This window comes from Myiozetetes cayanensis, unplaced genomic scaffold (genome assembly GCF_022539395.1).
Source record: "Myiozetetes cayanensis isolate MyiCay16 unplaced genomic scaffold, myiCay2020 scf1, whole genome shotgun sequence".
In the NCBI taxonomy this organism is placed as follows: domain Eukaryota; kingdom Metazoa; phylum Chordata; class Aves; order Passeriformes; family Tyrannidae; genus Myiozetetes; species Myiozetetes cayanensis.
In genome coordinates, this window is record NW_026086604.1 from 38,378,546 (window position 1) to 38,394,503 (window position 15,958).

At 40.3% G+C, this 15,958-nt stretch overlaps 1 protein-coding gene across 2 annotated transcripts; it reads right to left on the bottom strand.

Moving 5' to 3' along the window:
- Window positions 1-6,913: 6,913 nt before the first annotated feature.
- Window positions 6,914-15,631, bottom strand: MRPL15 (mitochondrial ribosomal protein L15). 2 transcript variants are annotated; one of them, XM_050328475.1, is made up of 6 exons: window positions 15,466-15,631; window positions 14,460-14,617; window positions 12,484-12,649; window positions 11,876-11,999; window positions 10,227-10,607; window positions 6,914-8,785 (listed from the first exon to the last, which is right to left on the bottom strand). In XM_050328475.1, the coding sequence occupies exons 1-5, from the start codon at window positions 15,562-15,564 to the stop codon at window positions 10,270-10,272; spliced, it is 885 nt and encodes a 294-aa protein (XP_050184432.1). In that variant the 5' UTR covers window positions 15,565-15,631; the 3' UTR covers window positions 6,914-8,785; window positions 10,227-10,269. The 2 variants fall into 2 exon arrangements, with proteins under 2 accessions (XP_050184432.1, XP_050184426.1); XM_050328469.1 differs by having other exon boundaries at window positions 6,914-10,607.
- Between the last annotated feature and the right edge of the window lie 327 nt (window positions 15,632-15,958).

A 15,958-nucleotide genomic window follows, 5' to 3' on the forward strand; every position in this document is an offset into this window, starting at 1 on the left:
TTGGTTCCTACATAACTGTGTGCAAAGTTCTGACAAAGGCACATGAGTCTGAAAGATTCTGACTGGATTTGCCATTATGCAAAGAAAGGAACTACAATTCTTCCTGCATTGCCGTGTAGCAGGTGACAGTGGAGCCTTCCAGATGAGCTCTGTCAGAGGAGAAAACAACCCTTCCAAACCACTGCATTAGACCAGGAGGTAGGTTGCCTCTTCAGCTTCCAACTCAGCTGCAACCCAATGATCCAGGGGAGGGAAACACAAGCTATTCCCCATGAAGGTCACAGTGCTGGAGTGACTGTGCAAGCACCTGCCTGGGTCACAGGGCTCTCTGTATGCTGCCTTCCCCAGGCTGGTACGTGGCTAGAGGGCTGTAGCCACCACATGAGAGAGGTTTCAGGGGGAGTTTTGAGCACCGGGGCTTGCCCTGAGTGATTTCCCTTGGCTCTGCCTGCACTGCTGAAGTTTCACACCACGTGTTATTTTGGAGCAGGTATCTGGACCTAGCTCCACCCTAGGGCACCTGCTACGTGGGTATTACTGCTACTAGTGCATGTGAAACAGCACTGACAACAGGACTGACAAAGACTATACAACCTGCCTGATGCTCTCTGACGCTTTTCCAGAGGTGACAACTACCAGCACCTAGAGCTGGATCTGTAACAGATGCCCTGGTTTTTTTGTGCCTACTTCTTTGATACTAGAGACCTTTATTTTCCCCCTTTGCTTTGAACAAAGGCAGGAATCCTGCACTTGGGCTCTGAAATAATGAAAACAATTGGCTTAATCTGACCAATTAATAAAACTCCCATTACGTTAAAAAAAAAAAAGGAAAAAAAAAAGGAAAAAAACAAAGGGTACAATTATATACAACATTCCTCATAAACTTAAAGATCCCATTCAAGGCCCTCAGGGTTCCCAACATTTTTCTTTCAAAATTAATAATTTGAAGTCTATTACTTACACCTGGTCAAAGTCACATTTACCTGTTCTGTGACTCTGTTCATTCTGTGACTGATCATTAGCTTTTCAGTGTAAATTAAGTTTAGAAGTCATGTTTTGTAAATTATTCAGATTGACTATGCAAGTAAACTACCCTATAATCTTGTTTGTGAGAGACACCAAGAATGGCTGCAAACATGAGTGGAAAAACACAGCTTTCTCTTCAGGCAAATATTACTGGGTGATGGTTTTGAGACACAGAATTGCACCATCAGTTTTCAGCCAGGGAAAAAGAACTTCCATGTATGTGGATGTTTGGGCAGTTTTGCTGTTCTCATTCCTACTGTTGTGGCACTGTGAAGGGATAGCAGGGCATCCCATCCTGTTCCACTGCACTGGGGCACCTCCCTGGAGATGGGAAGAAGGCACTGGATGGTGAGTCAGGCAGGATGGTCAGGTTTGGTGGTGCCCTTGCAGCCTCGGAACAAAACTGTGAAAGCTGTGACAATGGAAAAAATCGGCCATGATGATGCAGACTACCCTGCATTAAAAAAAAAAAAAAAAAGGATATTTCTGCCTTAGGAATTTGTTAGCCCCTCTCTCCAGAGGTGCACCCTATCAGCAATGGTTAGCAGAAGAAAAATCAGTGGATTTTAAAATACAGCTTTATTTTTTCACGGGCTAATTAGAAACATGTGGCAGATACAGAATGAGAGCCATACGTAAAGTTCTGAGTCAGATATAAAAGATTATCTGAAGGAAAAAAAGCTTGCCTTTTCCGTTCAACAACACAGGGCTTGTGCAAGTTCCTAGTTATTTCATTCAGGAAGAATCAAAGTTTCCTTTCAGCCACAGAAAAACACTGAGCTCTGATTCTTTTGTTGAGTCAAACACAGTGCTAGTAGCAAATAGTCATACTGTATCACCCTTATTTCCAACACCTGGAGAAACATTTAAATGATGAGACATTTAGAAGATGAAAAATTCCTCCAGTTGCAAGGACTGCTCCAAGAAGCCTTTTTTAGGGTTTTATATGAAACCTATTATAATGGGGAACCTCTGAAGTCTACTTTTGGAGTCAGCACTTGGACTTGCAAGGAGATGACTGCTTGATTCACACTGGAGGGGCTGTTTCCCTAAATTTATATGGTTACTGCTTTTGATAAAGGTCCCAGACAATTCTGAGAAATATGTTATACTCTTGAAATGTTAATCAACATAACTAAAGAAAAGGCAGAAGTGTTCTGGAAGAACCCTTAGCTAAGGAAAACTTTAGCTAAGTTTTACTCTTCCTCTTTGGTGTACAGTTTGCTAAGGCCTAGAACTCAGAGCATTTCCAGCAGGATCTGCAATGATGATGAAAGAGGTAGTGCTTTCCAGGACAGCATCATTTTAAGATGCTACCTCTGGTCAGCAGAGAACTGTAGAGAGAAAATTCTGCAACTCAGAGAATATCCAATTATATTTGATTTTGGATTCTTTAACAGAGAGTGAGCAAAAAAATAATACCAACACCATGATCAGCTGTGATTTTATTAAGGAAAAACCACAAAAGGACCATATTCTGAACTTACTGTTGATTGCTACCAGCCTCCTCAGTTTGCTCAGAGCAGCTGTTATGCCCAACTCCCAGGAAACTTTGTGTAAAACCTTCATTAAGCTCCAACATAAACTGTGAATGAGCTTGCAAGGTACCTGAACCCCACCTTTAGAAGAGTACACTAGAAATAATGAAAACAAGGCCAAAAGTGATGATGAAATAAACTAACTATTCACTTTGAACACTTCAGTTTAAGCCTTCCGGACTTAAAATTCTAAGACTGAATAGTGACTGAACTAGAATTCAGTGAATTCCCATAGGAATAGATGTGTCTGGTCACTAGGTGTCAGCCTTGCCTGTACCAGAAGGACACCAGACCTTCTCCCCGTCCCCAGTAAGCAGACACAACTCTCAGCACTACAAATGACCGTAGCAGTCTTGGAATTAGAAGAGAGGAGCAGAGGAGGAGGATATTTGTGCGGGATGCTTATGTACCTGGTAATACCGTATTTGTCACCCTCAGATTTGGATGCTGGAAACAACGACAAGTTTCTTTCATGCTGAGGAGGTGTGTGAGGTCAACTGCAGAGAACAGCAGAGGAGTTATGCTCACAGACAATGCAAAAGCCAGTAGGGTATAAGCAATGAATCAGTAACTGTTTTGCAAGCCTCACAATATTTACTGTTATTCCTAAAGCACCAGTTCCTGGAATAATGCCATCACATGAAAATGCTGGCTCCCACTTCTTAAATTTGCTTCTAGCCTTGCTGGATACAGGAACAATGCTTGGAAACTAGATCCCTGCAGGGCTGAAAACTCTAAGGACAACAAAGAAAACCTAAAATGTGTTCTTTAAATAACTTCTTGAATGCTTACAGTTCATAACACTACAGTCAGCAAAAGCAAAGAGTAATTAAACATGCAACAGAGTTTCAGTGGCATTTTAAGAATATGCATGTTTCTGATTTTGGAATCTCCTCAGACTTTCATACATTGATTCTCATGTTCCCAAGTCAGCAAGACTATCTTTTCTTTTGCTCAGGCCAGCAACAGTACCATAGCTGTGTGTCAGTGCTCATGGTGGTCTGCTGCCATTGCCATTTCCAATAGGCTGTAAGCAAAGTCATCTAACTCAGCCAAGAGCAACAGTTGGAATCGGGAAAACATGCACTTTTCACAGGATGCAGCAAAAATGACTCGACAGCTTCTTATCTTCCATTTTCACCTTAGGTTCTCTTAAAGGACAGATCAGCTTTCCCACATCAAAGACAAAATGAAAGCATCCCAGTGCTTCAATCCCCTCAGATACATACAAACGAGTGTAGAAAAACTGACCCAGGTAGAATTTTGAAACATGATCACATCCTTGCTATGGTAATTAATTTTATGATCATTCCATAGTAAACACCTGTCTTTAATGATGAACCTGGAAGGACTGAAGCCTTCCAAAACCAACAGTAACAACAAACCCCAACAACAAAGTCACAATTAGCCCAGACATTTTACCTAGCAGTCAGGGTGGCAGCAATGCCACATCAGCCAAGTCCAACATAAAACCAGTAGAATAATATTTTGCCTGGAACAGTCTCAAGCCTCGTACACGACCCATACCCAGACTGCCTGCTGTGATTAGTGCGATTGGCTTGCCAAGAAAAAAAGAAGAAAAAAGAAAAAGAGGGGATAAATGATTGCCTGTGCACAAAAAGCAAGCACACCTATGAGGTTTCAGGGACCCAGAAACCATTGAAAACCCGAGAAATGACAAGTTCAAATCTGCAGAAGTTGTACACAAACACTACAAGCCACACAGTAGTTGTACAGGGTAGCCTATGAGACACACCGGACTGCATCTTCTCAAATAGCAATGACACAATATCTGTGTTTAAACATCCCAGTCACCTCCTCTAACCATTAGCAGCACCACTTGCTGAAGCAGACAACTTGAGGCACCATTCTCCTCTTCCATTTTTTCTTTTGCAAATGGAGATGAGTTTAATTTCCATTTTCCCTTACAGAGGAAACATATACATTAGAACTAGCACAAACATCAGCCATGTATTACACAAGGGCCAAAGAAGGTAGGCAGGCAAATTTTGAGTGCCAATATCAGTGCAGGTCTGGAAACTGGGAGTCACCCACCTTGAAAGTCAGAGGGTGGGGATGTCATCAATTTCTATTTCCTAGAAAAGCTGCTGTCTCCAATAGTGGTAAAACAACAGTCTGATTGCCAGCATCTCACCTCTCATGGCACCAACATCCTCTAACCTGTGTGGGTTTTTATTAAATAATTTAAAAAATCATCCTTTTTTTCAAAGACAAATACAACCTAATACATCAGGCTTCACAATTTCCTCGGTGTATGTGGATCCTGAGGAGAACTTCCACCCATTAACCTCAAACATCTTGGGTCACTGAAAACACAGAGTGGGATTCAGCTCCAGATGCTTGAGTTTTGGGTGCATGCAAAAGTGCTGTATGTGACAACTACGGTCACAGTCAGTGGAGCCCAGCATGTAATACAATTGCTCGGATGTCTGCTCCAAGCGAAGCGCAGTGATTCTCCAGGCTCCACTGACTGGATCAATCACATTACTACTGCCTATAAAAGGAGCTTAAGCTACTGTCTACATGGGAACAATGTAAACTTAGACTAGTATTAATTTTGAAATTAAGGCAATACCTCACTATACTAACTTTATAGGGAACTTGGGTTCCAATTTTCAAAGCTCTGAACACAGAAAAAAAAGCATCTCCCTCGTCAGATATCAAATGAATTTATTTTCTTAAGGTACTGCACACTGGGAGCAAGCTACATCAGCCTTACAAAAATCCCTAGAGAACTAGTTTACACATCAACTTATTACTCATAGACTGCTCTACGTCCACAAACTTCTGGCTGTCATTATCTGCCCAAGGAATAGCAATAAAAATATTAACATCAAGAAACAGCAGGCTTTCAGGGTAAATATGGACTAACCTGTCCTTATTAATAGATTAAAGCACAGATAGGACAATCCTACCAGGAGACAGAATGACTCTTACAGAGGCTGGAGAAAAGTACAAGGAGAGGCTGATTTGGGCATTGGTGCATTGAATGTAAAATTGCTCATCTGTTCAGATTTGTATCTATTGTGCAATTCTGAATTAAGTGCAGAGGCACTCTTCTAGGAGTGTTCAGTGACTCTGACAAATGCTAAATCCATTGCTCAAAGGGCCCTCCAAGCTGCTCTGCATGTGTCTTGGAATCTACAAGGTTAACGAGTAAACAACATTGCTGTTGACATTTTTAACAACAAAAGCAACACCAGTCCAGGAAACGCGAGCCACGAAAAACCCTCTCATATAAACAGATGCAGGAATGATCAACACTTTTCCTGCTCCAGAGGCACATAAAACAACCAGATTTTCAAACCCAGAGTGGGCCAGACAGGATGACACTGTGAGAATGATCAAGCCCTGTAGTTCCCACCACTACAACAGGAGAGGTGAGAAGGGACCTTGGGAAGATGCAGATGCATGAGAGGTAATATTAAGCAGAGCAGACAGAATAGATGTGAGGACAGCTTGCTTCCATTGAGAAACCACACTTCTTTAGACAATGCCATATATTTCTGTTAAAAAAGACCAAGATGAGTCACCTGGGCTGGGAGATAAAGGAGCTTAAAAAGTGAATAATTTTCCTCTAATAGGCAAGAACTTTGGACCTCTAACTACATCTTTTCATAGACTAAACCATAACAATAAACAGAAGTACAGACTGTGAGTTATGTAAAACTAGTCCCATCTGGTCAAATACCAGAAAATTTTTAAAAATAAAGCTGCATATGGAATATTAAACTGGACATTTTGAATAGACAGAATATCTTTCTTATTTCAGAGATACGTAAATGTAACAAATATTTAAAATATGGGACTTGTGCAACTATTTCAAATTATTTAGAGAACTTGTGATGTTCAACAGTGCAAAATTCATTTTGCTTTAGCATTTAAAATTTTAATATAGAAAATAATAGAAAAGAGAAATAACAGAATAATAGAAAATAATAAAATTGTAATGGGAAGCTATCTTCATAATTGATCACCTTTATATGACTTCCTGGAGCACCAACATCAATTATGCTTCTATGTCAAAACAATGTTGGCACACTGCCAGTGAAGATTCAGAGCAGGGCCACTGATTTATTAATTTATTCTTTTTTGGAAATCAGTGGATGGTAGAGTCAACTTTTGATTGCTAAACATAAAGTACAATGAAGCCAGCATGTCATTACTGCACATATGAGCAAAAGGGAAAACACATATATATATTTTAATTTACTCTGAGTCTGCAGTCAGCCACCTGTAATTACAGTATTGACTGGCTGCAGGTGGTAGAGTTTCTCTCCTAAGAAATGGGTGATTTCTAATTATCACAGTATAAAACAAGGCACGTACTTGTTTGGAGGCCTTTATTCTGATTGCAGTTGAACATAGGTAATTGGTTTTATCAAGGAACCGTTTCAAAGTATGATGTTGCTGATAAAAATTGACACAGCTTTCAGCACTCAGTGACACAAATAAGTTTCTTTTCCTCAGCTACCTGATAATGCTTTTCCGGCTACAGCAGATTGGGTGCTTCTTGCTGTGTAACATACTGTTGCACATGAAAAACCCCTATCAAAACAGGATATCCAAGGCAATCATTTATCTTGCAAACATGAAAACATAGTCCATATTGCTAAGTAAAGAGAACGGCTTTAGATGCCAGTGTTGGCTTAAGAGTCTTGCACCAGTGAGCCTGACCCTCATATAAACAACAGTCCATCGGAAGGCTGTTTGTGATGGATTTATTAGAAACCTTGTCAATAACCTACTTGTGCTTTTGATAATTCTGTATTCAGTTGCTAGGAGACTTTTGTTCCCGATGAGATAAAAAGAACAGGAAATCCTCTATAGCCTTGTCACTTTTTTCACTAGTAAATAAAAATCCAAACAACTGATATGAAATACCGGCTACTGTAAACAGAAGTGAGAAAAAAAGACAAGCATTGCGTATTTTAAATAAAGGAACATACAGCCCTTTTTTGCCCTCTCCAATTATAAGATGATAAAAGATCACCTTTATGAAGTAGAATGACCGGATTTGGTGGAACGTGGCTGTTTTGGCTCCAAGGTATTTGTAGCGTTATAGTATCAGAGCCAGGATACAGCTGCCTTGTGACTAAGACATCGTTCACTGAATAAGTGCTATCCAATCCCTCGACGTCACCAGACATCTGTTTCCTGTTTTCATTCTTTCTTTCACTGTTATCATTTTATCCAAGTTACCCTTTCACCTGAAAACCATTTAGAGACCCAGAGAAACCAGCGCGTGCACGCGTGTGTGTATCAGAGAAGTTGACTTAGAAAAAAAATTGCTGAGAGCAATTTGTTCATTTTAATACAAAGAGCAGGAATGGAAACAAACTTGCCTTTCCCCAGTCTTCTCCTCCCCAAAATACACAATGATACATAAACACTTTTGTCTTCTGGTCTTCACTAATATGACTAACTTCCTTCTTCACTTCCAGTTAAGCAGCTTTCCTGTTGAGTACCACCACCTCCACAAAATACAATTGTGAATTGATTCATAAAAACAGAAACATTATGGCACAAATAAGGGAAGGCAATAAATACTCTTCCCCCCTCCAACTCCTTCCCAAATGGAGGCAGTAGTAATATTGTTATTGTAAAGTTATTGTAATAACAAAAAAGTTTTAAAAAAGTTTCAAAAAAGTTTTAAAAAAAAAAAAAGTATTGCTTGTCATTTAAGGTTCCAAACAATCATCAGGATGCAGGACAGGATACATCTAAAGTGAGAAAGTTATTTACTTCACATTCAACTTAACACCAACTGTACTTTTTTTGGCACACAGTATTATTCTTGACGTGCCAAAAAACTGCTGGGCACCTTATAAAATATGGATGTTAATGCCACTAAAATCAAATTCCTGCTATTCATAATCCAATTATATATTGCTGTTGTTTTGCTCTGTTTCAACTACACTTAAACCACAAGTCAGGAGAACGACCATTACTGACAGCATCCAACACACATTAACAATGGACAATAGAAGTTGAAGAGCAAATTGTCAAAAATTAATGACTCTCTATTCTTAATCTCTTGATTTCAGGTTATTTAATCAGAATGAGAATAGAAGACTTGTTTTATTTTGTTTTGTGATTACAGATGTTCATATTAATTGACAAGGCAGGTTGTTGAGTGAAGGAAAAATCTGGGCTGGTTGACAGACACCAACAAAAATTCATCTGCTTCTTTTTATTCTCTGAAAGAAAAAGAAAACTGTTTTTAAATCCTCCCCCACTGAGGCATCGCCGCAAAATACAGGTGTTATACGGGAGAAACAGGAGATTCTGGTACATAGAGGACTTCCTCTATGAAATAGGATGGTTTGGCAGCTACAGGAAACTCTAAGTAGCATTTGCAAAGGCACGTGAAAATTGGAAAGCAAGACAACTTCTCGTGTTCTAGTCTCCTGGACTGTTTCCTGCATTCTAATAACCAAATTATCCCTGTTTTAAAGCCAAATTCAGCTTCCACTAAACCACGTAATTGTGAAGCAGCTCATTAACTTCCAAGGAATCAGAGCAAGTTCTGACAGATTAACTCAGTCTCCTCTCTCGTCTTTCTTTGCTGCCTGGCTCATCATCCCAAATGCCCAATACTACCTAAGCTTCTGCATTAAAACCAAAATACTCTTGCATAGCAACAATGCAATATTCTGGAGAGATGGATAGAACAAATGTTTGTTGGAAAATATTGTTCAAGACTGTACCAAGTTGGTGTGATCAAAACACTGCTTTTCATAAAAAACAATTTGTTCATAACTTCTCACAACATTTAAATTCATTTGTCCACTGTCACAGATGCAAACTGTGACCAAGCTGAAAACTGAATCCTAACTGTGTACTTTGTCCATCACATCCCCATCCTTCATAATCTACAGCCACTGTCATTCACCGACTCTGGATTCTCCTAGGTAATTTATTACTGACATTACAGTTCTGTCTGGACAAGTTTTAAATTCTGTTTGAATAATAAAAGCCATTGATGTAAGATAGCAATCTTTCCCCCTGCTAAGTTTAGATAGAAAGTTACTTCAAACTGCACACCCTGTCTTTCTCAATTGTGTATGGAGAAATAGGACAAAAGTCAAGACCTCTCAAGCTCTAATGCTATTGATGGCAAAATCCAAAACACAGCTATGGAGTTGGAGAGGTTAATGAAATCTTTTGAACTTTGTTATTTCTTGCTGTTTTCATTTTTCCCCAACCAAAAACAGATGGTTTGCCTCTGAGAGGTAGTCAAGATACATTTCCTAAAACTTATAATTTTATGCAATATTATTGTAAAACTAGTATTAGTTTTGTACATATTTCCAATTTTAAATTGAAGAGGGAAATACAAACTAATTATTAGGCCAAACTACACTTTGGAATTATCCTCTGAAACCAATGCAATATCAAAACCTTCTGTCTGAAAGAAACACCGGTAAACCATCACAAGAGAAAGTGCCCAAACTCACACTTTATGTCAGACTCTGTATTGCTTTCAATTTTAAGACTTTTGATACACTGTATTATGACAATAAAAGAGCTGAGAGCTACAACAGAAGATTACATGAACAAAAATTTGTGTTTTGTCTAGTATAATAGAAGTCTTACAAACAAACAAACAACACACCACTTCTATCCATTATTTCATACCCAGATGTTTCCTGTACACCTGCAGTTGTCTCCAGTCCTGAATTCATGTGCTATAGTATTCCAACAGACTCTCATCAGTTGGTTTTAGAATTTTCTTGTCTGCCAGGTTTACAATCCACCCTGGAGCAAGACCAAAAAATATCTGTCTAGGATCCTTGCGCGCGCTCAACATCTTAAACAGTTCATCCTTGGTTATGTCTGGTAAGACGTAGCCGTATTTCTTGGCAAGCTCAAGCCTGGCTTCCGCGACCTTAGATGGATCTGCCAGGTACCCCCGGTTCCTGGCGTCTGTGTAGTAACGGACTAGGTCTTCAGGTGGAAGCATTCGCTTTGGAATAGGCTGGCCACGCAGGAAAAACAGTACTGGCTTACACAAAATTCCTGTGGGCGAACACGAGAGAAAATTAGTTACTATACTTTATAATACGTATTTAAAAACATTGAATGACACCTCCTTATTTTGTACTAAATAGATTATTAAGCTCTTATTAAAAAGTATCAAGCAAAAAAACAAATCTCAAGAATATTCTTGTTCAGAATGAGACAGTGATTTGTGAGTTTCACTTAAACCAAATAAACAACTCTGTTTTAATTTGTACTTACAGTGTCAATCTGGATGAGTCATTACTTCTAATACATTAAGAATGCCTACTTTAGAAAGGTAAGCAAAACTAATCTGGATGCTACCATTTACTTAAAGGACTATTTCCAGGTTTGAAGCAATGCTTTTGCATGGTGATTTACACGTTGTACCAACAAGTGTCAAATGTAGTGCTTCTATAAGTATTTTAAATAAAGTATCAAATGCACATGTACCTATTTAGTCCTACTGTCCTCTCCTCCTCAAGTTTTACTGATTTTGGCAAATTATATTTCAGGACCTTTTAACCTCATTATTTTGTTTATTTTCTGGATTGGAAATAAAAAGAACTTGTATCACTCCAGGGTGATATTTTGCAGACTAAAAATGTCTATTCCTCTTCTTCCCAGCCTCATTCACACATGAAAGCTCCATTATTGTCAATAAAAACTGCATGAATGAATGTCAGGCAGGATGCAGCCTCAAGCAAAGCAAAGCCTCATTCTTCAGTGAAAGTGTTCTGAAAACAATAGCCATTCTAACTGGAACGATTCTGAGCCTCTGTAACTTACTTCCTCACTTTAACTGGAAAAGCATTTTAAATTAAAAATTATAAGTATCCACACCAGTTTTTAAATCTATTTTTTCCTGAATTTTCTTAGTGTTACCAGATATGTGAAACAGAAGACAAAAAGCTGAGAAACAATGTTATTACTTCTTCTGTTTACAAAGCTACTCAGATTTCTTTAGCTGGTTGATTGGTAATGAACTGCTAACACTGCAAGGACTAAACAGGTGAATGGTTTAAAAAAGCAAGTTTGAGGATGCATTACCATTTATTGGGGGTTGGGACTAGATGATCTTTAAGGTCCTTCACAATCCAAACCATTCTGTGATTCTACAAATATTTGTGCAACTCTGTGTTTTTGCAACTTTTAGAATAGAAGAAGATGATGATTACTTTCTATTAAGAACTGTGTTTGAAACTTTGATTTGGATCATTTAATCTTTGCACACTCAAAGAGGGAAAAAAAAAAAAAAAAAGGCAGAAATTAAAAGAAATTCTTACCCAAACTCCTTGGGTCATAGAACGATGTTGTCACAACACCTCCGTTTTTTTCTATGGCTGCAATTGCTAACTCAGATGCCCTCTGCACTTCAATATTTACTTTTGCTGAAAAAATATCAGCTCCCTGTAAATTTCAACACATATTAGACAAAAATCAAAATGAGTATTTTAAGACATACACTTATTCTTCTCTAAAAAGTTTTAAGAAACATTAAATCCTTCAAAATATTAGAATTTGCAGCTCCCTGCACCAAGATGCGTAACCAAATTACTCTCATTCAGTCACCTGGGTTGAATGAAAACAATTTTGCCTTTCCAAAATATTTATACATTTCTTTTGGTAGATTTTAGTCTTCTGTTGTAAAATACTTGTTCAACCTTTTGTTACATGTTCCTTATCTCTTGTTTTGCAGCATATCAGGTAATGAAATCCCCTGGTGTTTTTTTTGCTGACATACAGTGCCCTCTAGTGGATTTATTATCCACAAAAATTCCGCAGGAAACTAATTCGGAAAAGCAAAGATGCTTCCACAACATGGTACGACAATCTGACAACCTGGGGTGGAAAACTTGAAAGCCTGAAGTAATAGCTGTGTTGTAATGCCTACCTCCTCCACCAGCTGGACACCGTAATCCCTCTTGAGAGGTTGCACTGTTACACCTCTGGCATTGATGAGCTGTGTTAAGTCAATTGGTTGTGTGGGGTCAACTCTACCCAAATCAATCAGGTACTGCAGCCTCTGAAGACTGAGTGGTTGATACTGACGTCTGAGGCTGGGGAGAGAAGAAAAAAAACAAAAATCAACTCAAACAAAACAATGAGAAACGTACAGTTATGAAGCTTTAATAGCAACTGGTCAACTGGTACGTTTCTACCTACTCCTCAAACTACCAAGTAAATGTTTAAAATACTCCCATCTATAAGTAAAAATTTTAATTTACTGCAAATACAAACCCTAGTTACAATCCAAGACTCCACTGTGCCTTCAGGTTTGCTCACACACTCCCATCTCCAATGTGATATTCATCATTCTGTTGTTGCCAACTTCAGTTTACTCAGTAATACCTCTGTCTGCTGACTGGTCTAAGGAAGCAAAAGTCCTAAGAAATTAAAGTGCCACCATTTCTTGATAAGCTAACAAGACTGTAAATAACTACCCAGCTTCAAAGTGAATCCAACTTAAGAGCTTCATGATAGACAGCCAAAAAAACAAACATCCCCTCTTTTCCCACACAAATTTAGTCAAAGACTATCAGCCAAACACCGTATGTGCTCCTGCATAGCTTATATCCAGCAAGATTTTTTAGTCCATTACCACTGTACCCATCATTTCAGAAGTACTAAATGGACCCTTCCTCAAAACCCCACCAAGGAAGAGAAACATTGAGAAAATATGCAATTAACCCATATCCCCAAAGGGAGCTGGAACTCCTGTCAATAGCCATCGGCTTCAGCAGAACCTACTTTTATGTTTCCTTCAGTTCCAACTTTACCAGATGTATCAATCCCTACAACAGTTCTCCCCGTGCTGGTGACTATGCCTGCTGCACACCACTTATGCTGGTTCTCAAAACTTTCTCCTACAATTGGTTTGACTGCTGCCATTGGAAATCTGTGAGTGGCAGCGGAAAAACTGGGAAGCGGCTCATCTCGGTCACTGCCAGGCTCCACAAGAAAGGTAAGCAACAGAATTTATGCTGTCAGACAGCTCCTAACAGAGCAAAAGCTCAACAAGTGAAGCAAGACCACTGCAGACAGAGAGAGGAGTGAGGTGAAGGTAAACAGGCAGAAACGTTGTTCAGTGTGCCCCAACAGCATCTCTCGAGTGCAGTTGCCATGTTCCCTACAGAAACATCTACAACAGCCTGACACTGAAATTTTGCAAACACCACTGAAACTATGGAGTACTTTTTTTGTTTCCACATGATGTCCGATGTGGTTAAAAACAGAAAGATTATAATTCCTTGTCATTGCAGCAGCTTCAATTTTTGCAGTTAGTTATTCATGAATTTGTGACCACTGCTAACATAAGAAGCTCAATGTCTGCATTCTGCAGCATTTCCTTTGTAGGACTGTGGATCTACACTCTGTGTCCAGCTACTGAAAGTGTTTACTTTTATAATTGTTTACTTTTATAATAATCCAACCAAACAGGAGGAGATGACAGTACCTGGAAACAGAATTTGAATCACACTTCAAAACTATTAAGCTCAGAGAAAACCTTTAAATACCAGGACAGGTTCTACTAGCAAGTTCTACTGCATGCATAAGGAATTGAAATGTAAAAATACACAGTTATTTGATGAAATTATATCAGCAAATGGAACATGAAATCAAACTGCAAGTTGAACAACTCACAAATACACATTATCCTTTTCAAAACTGAACTGTGGGACAGATGTGGTATCTTTTTGTTACTACTGCCTGTGACAACATTGTATGGGCACAGAAGTCTTCAAGACCAGATATAAAAACTCAGCCTTTTCAGTTAGGCCTGCTCTGGTATATTAAATTCTGGCTTCATGGGAAAGATCAAGAAAAGAAGACAATGATTAATTTCAAAGTAAATGTGAGGAAACTTACCTATGTCCCTCATTAAACCCATATTTTGGTATGACCAGGTAAAACGGAGTTTGACCACCCTCAAAGCCTAATCGGGGGCGATTTCCTCTTTGTCTTTCTCCTTTGTGACCCCGGCCACACTTCCTACCTCCATATCTTCCACGGCCACGTCTTCTTTCCTAGAAAACAATCAATGATACATTTGGTCAACTACTTCAGAGAGAAGTAGTTATCAAATGTAAGATTTCAGAGATATAAACAACTGAACAAAATGTTGATTCTTGAGAAAAATGAAGAGATAGATCCTTTCTGAGGGGAAAAATGGAAAAGCAGTTAATGTGATTTTTGCAGAGCACAGCTCTAGGCAGGCACCACAAACAGTCTGGGGACAAGCCAGTTTCTTTTGGTAACAGGGATGGTTGAGTCTAGCACAAGACTGCGCTTGAATTCTCTACTATTTAGCAGCTCCAGGGAGTCCTGAGCACTTACAGGAGCATGCTGCTTGGTTCTCCCTGTCAGTTCTCCATTCCTATGGTTTTAGCCCTTGAACCTCATCCCCCTGTTCACTGCTATTCCTCCAAAACCAGGAGGGTTTCTTCCTGGTTTCCTTTCTTCATTTCTCTACGATTTTATAAGGAGACAGGGAAGTCAACATTTAGTCTTGTTTTCGAGAAAGCAGTATTAACCAGAGTGCCATCTGACATCACATTCCGTTTCTCTGTAAGCTTTCTAACCTTCCCCTTCCAAAGGCATTACCCCATCCCACGTGCAGTGTGGTGTTAAGGACCTTTCACTGTTTCCACCCGTTCCCAGCGACGGCCCCGAGGTTTATCCAGCACCGCTCATCAGCCTGTGGGGATGGCCATACACACAAGGCATGCAAGGGCTGGGGCAGGGTCAGCACACACAGCAGCGCCACCCGCTCATTCGCCTTTCCACTTCGCTCCATCTGTCTGTCCTTCCCACATTCCCGGAGGCGAACCGCACCGGGGTGGGGCGCGCCGCCCGCCAAGCTGCAGGCACTCACCCGCTTTCGGGAGCCGGGGTTGGGCCTCAGGTTGGCCAGGCAGACCCTGGGCAGCGAGCGCAGCAGCTCCAGGGCCTTGGTGCCCCCGTTCCCGCTCATGGCCTCGCCCTTCCCAAGGGCGCCAGCGGCGATCGCGCCCGGCCCAGACGCTTTACGGCACGGCCGTAAGTCGCGCCGCCCGCGCCTGCCCAGCAGCGTCGCGCCGCCGGTGCCGGGGCGGGCCCGGCGTTTTATTGTTGGGAATTCCAACGGAGCTGGGAATTCCAATGGAGCGGGCAAAGGGCCCGCGCTGCGTGTCGTTTAACAGCACCTACTGTTCTGTTGCTCACACAGACCTCAGCCGAGTGTTTCAAAGCCGAGCCTCTGAAGCCATGAGGCTGCATCGGAACCCTGGTGGTGCTGCTGATGAAATGCTGATGGTGCACTGAACGTGTCTCAGCTCACAGTGCTCTGTGCACCGTGCCAGTACAAACAGCGCTAGGGCAGATACTCA

Coding starts and splice junctions, on each gene's coding strand:
- MRPL15 (XM_050328475.1), bottom strand. CDS start 15,564: ATGAGCGGGAACGGGGGCACCAAGGCCCTGGAGCTGCTGCGCTCGCTG. Junction 14,618..15,465: donor ACCCCGGCTCCCGAAAGCGG/GTGAGTGCCTGC, acceptor ATTGTTTTCTAG/GAAAGAAGACGTGGCCGTGG. Junction 12,000..12,483: donor GTGTCCAGCTGGTGGAGGAG/GTAGGCATTACA, acceptor TGAAATTTACAG/GGAGCTGATATTTTTTCAGC.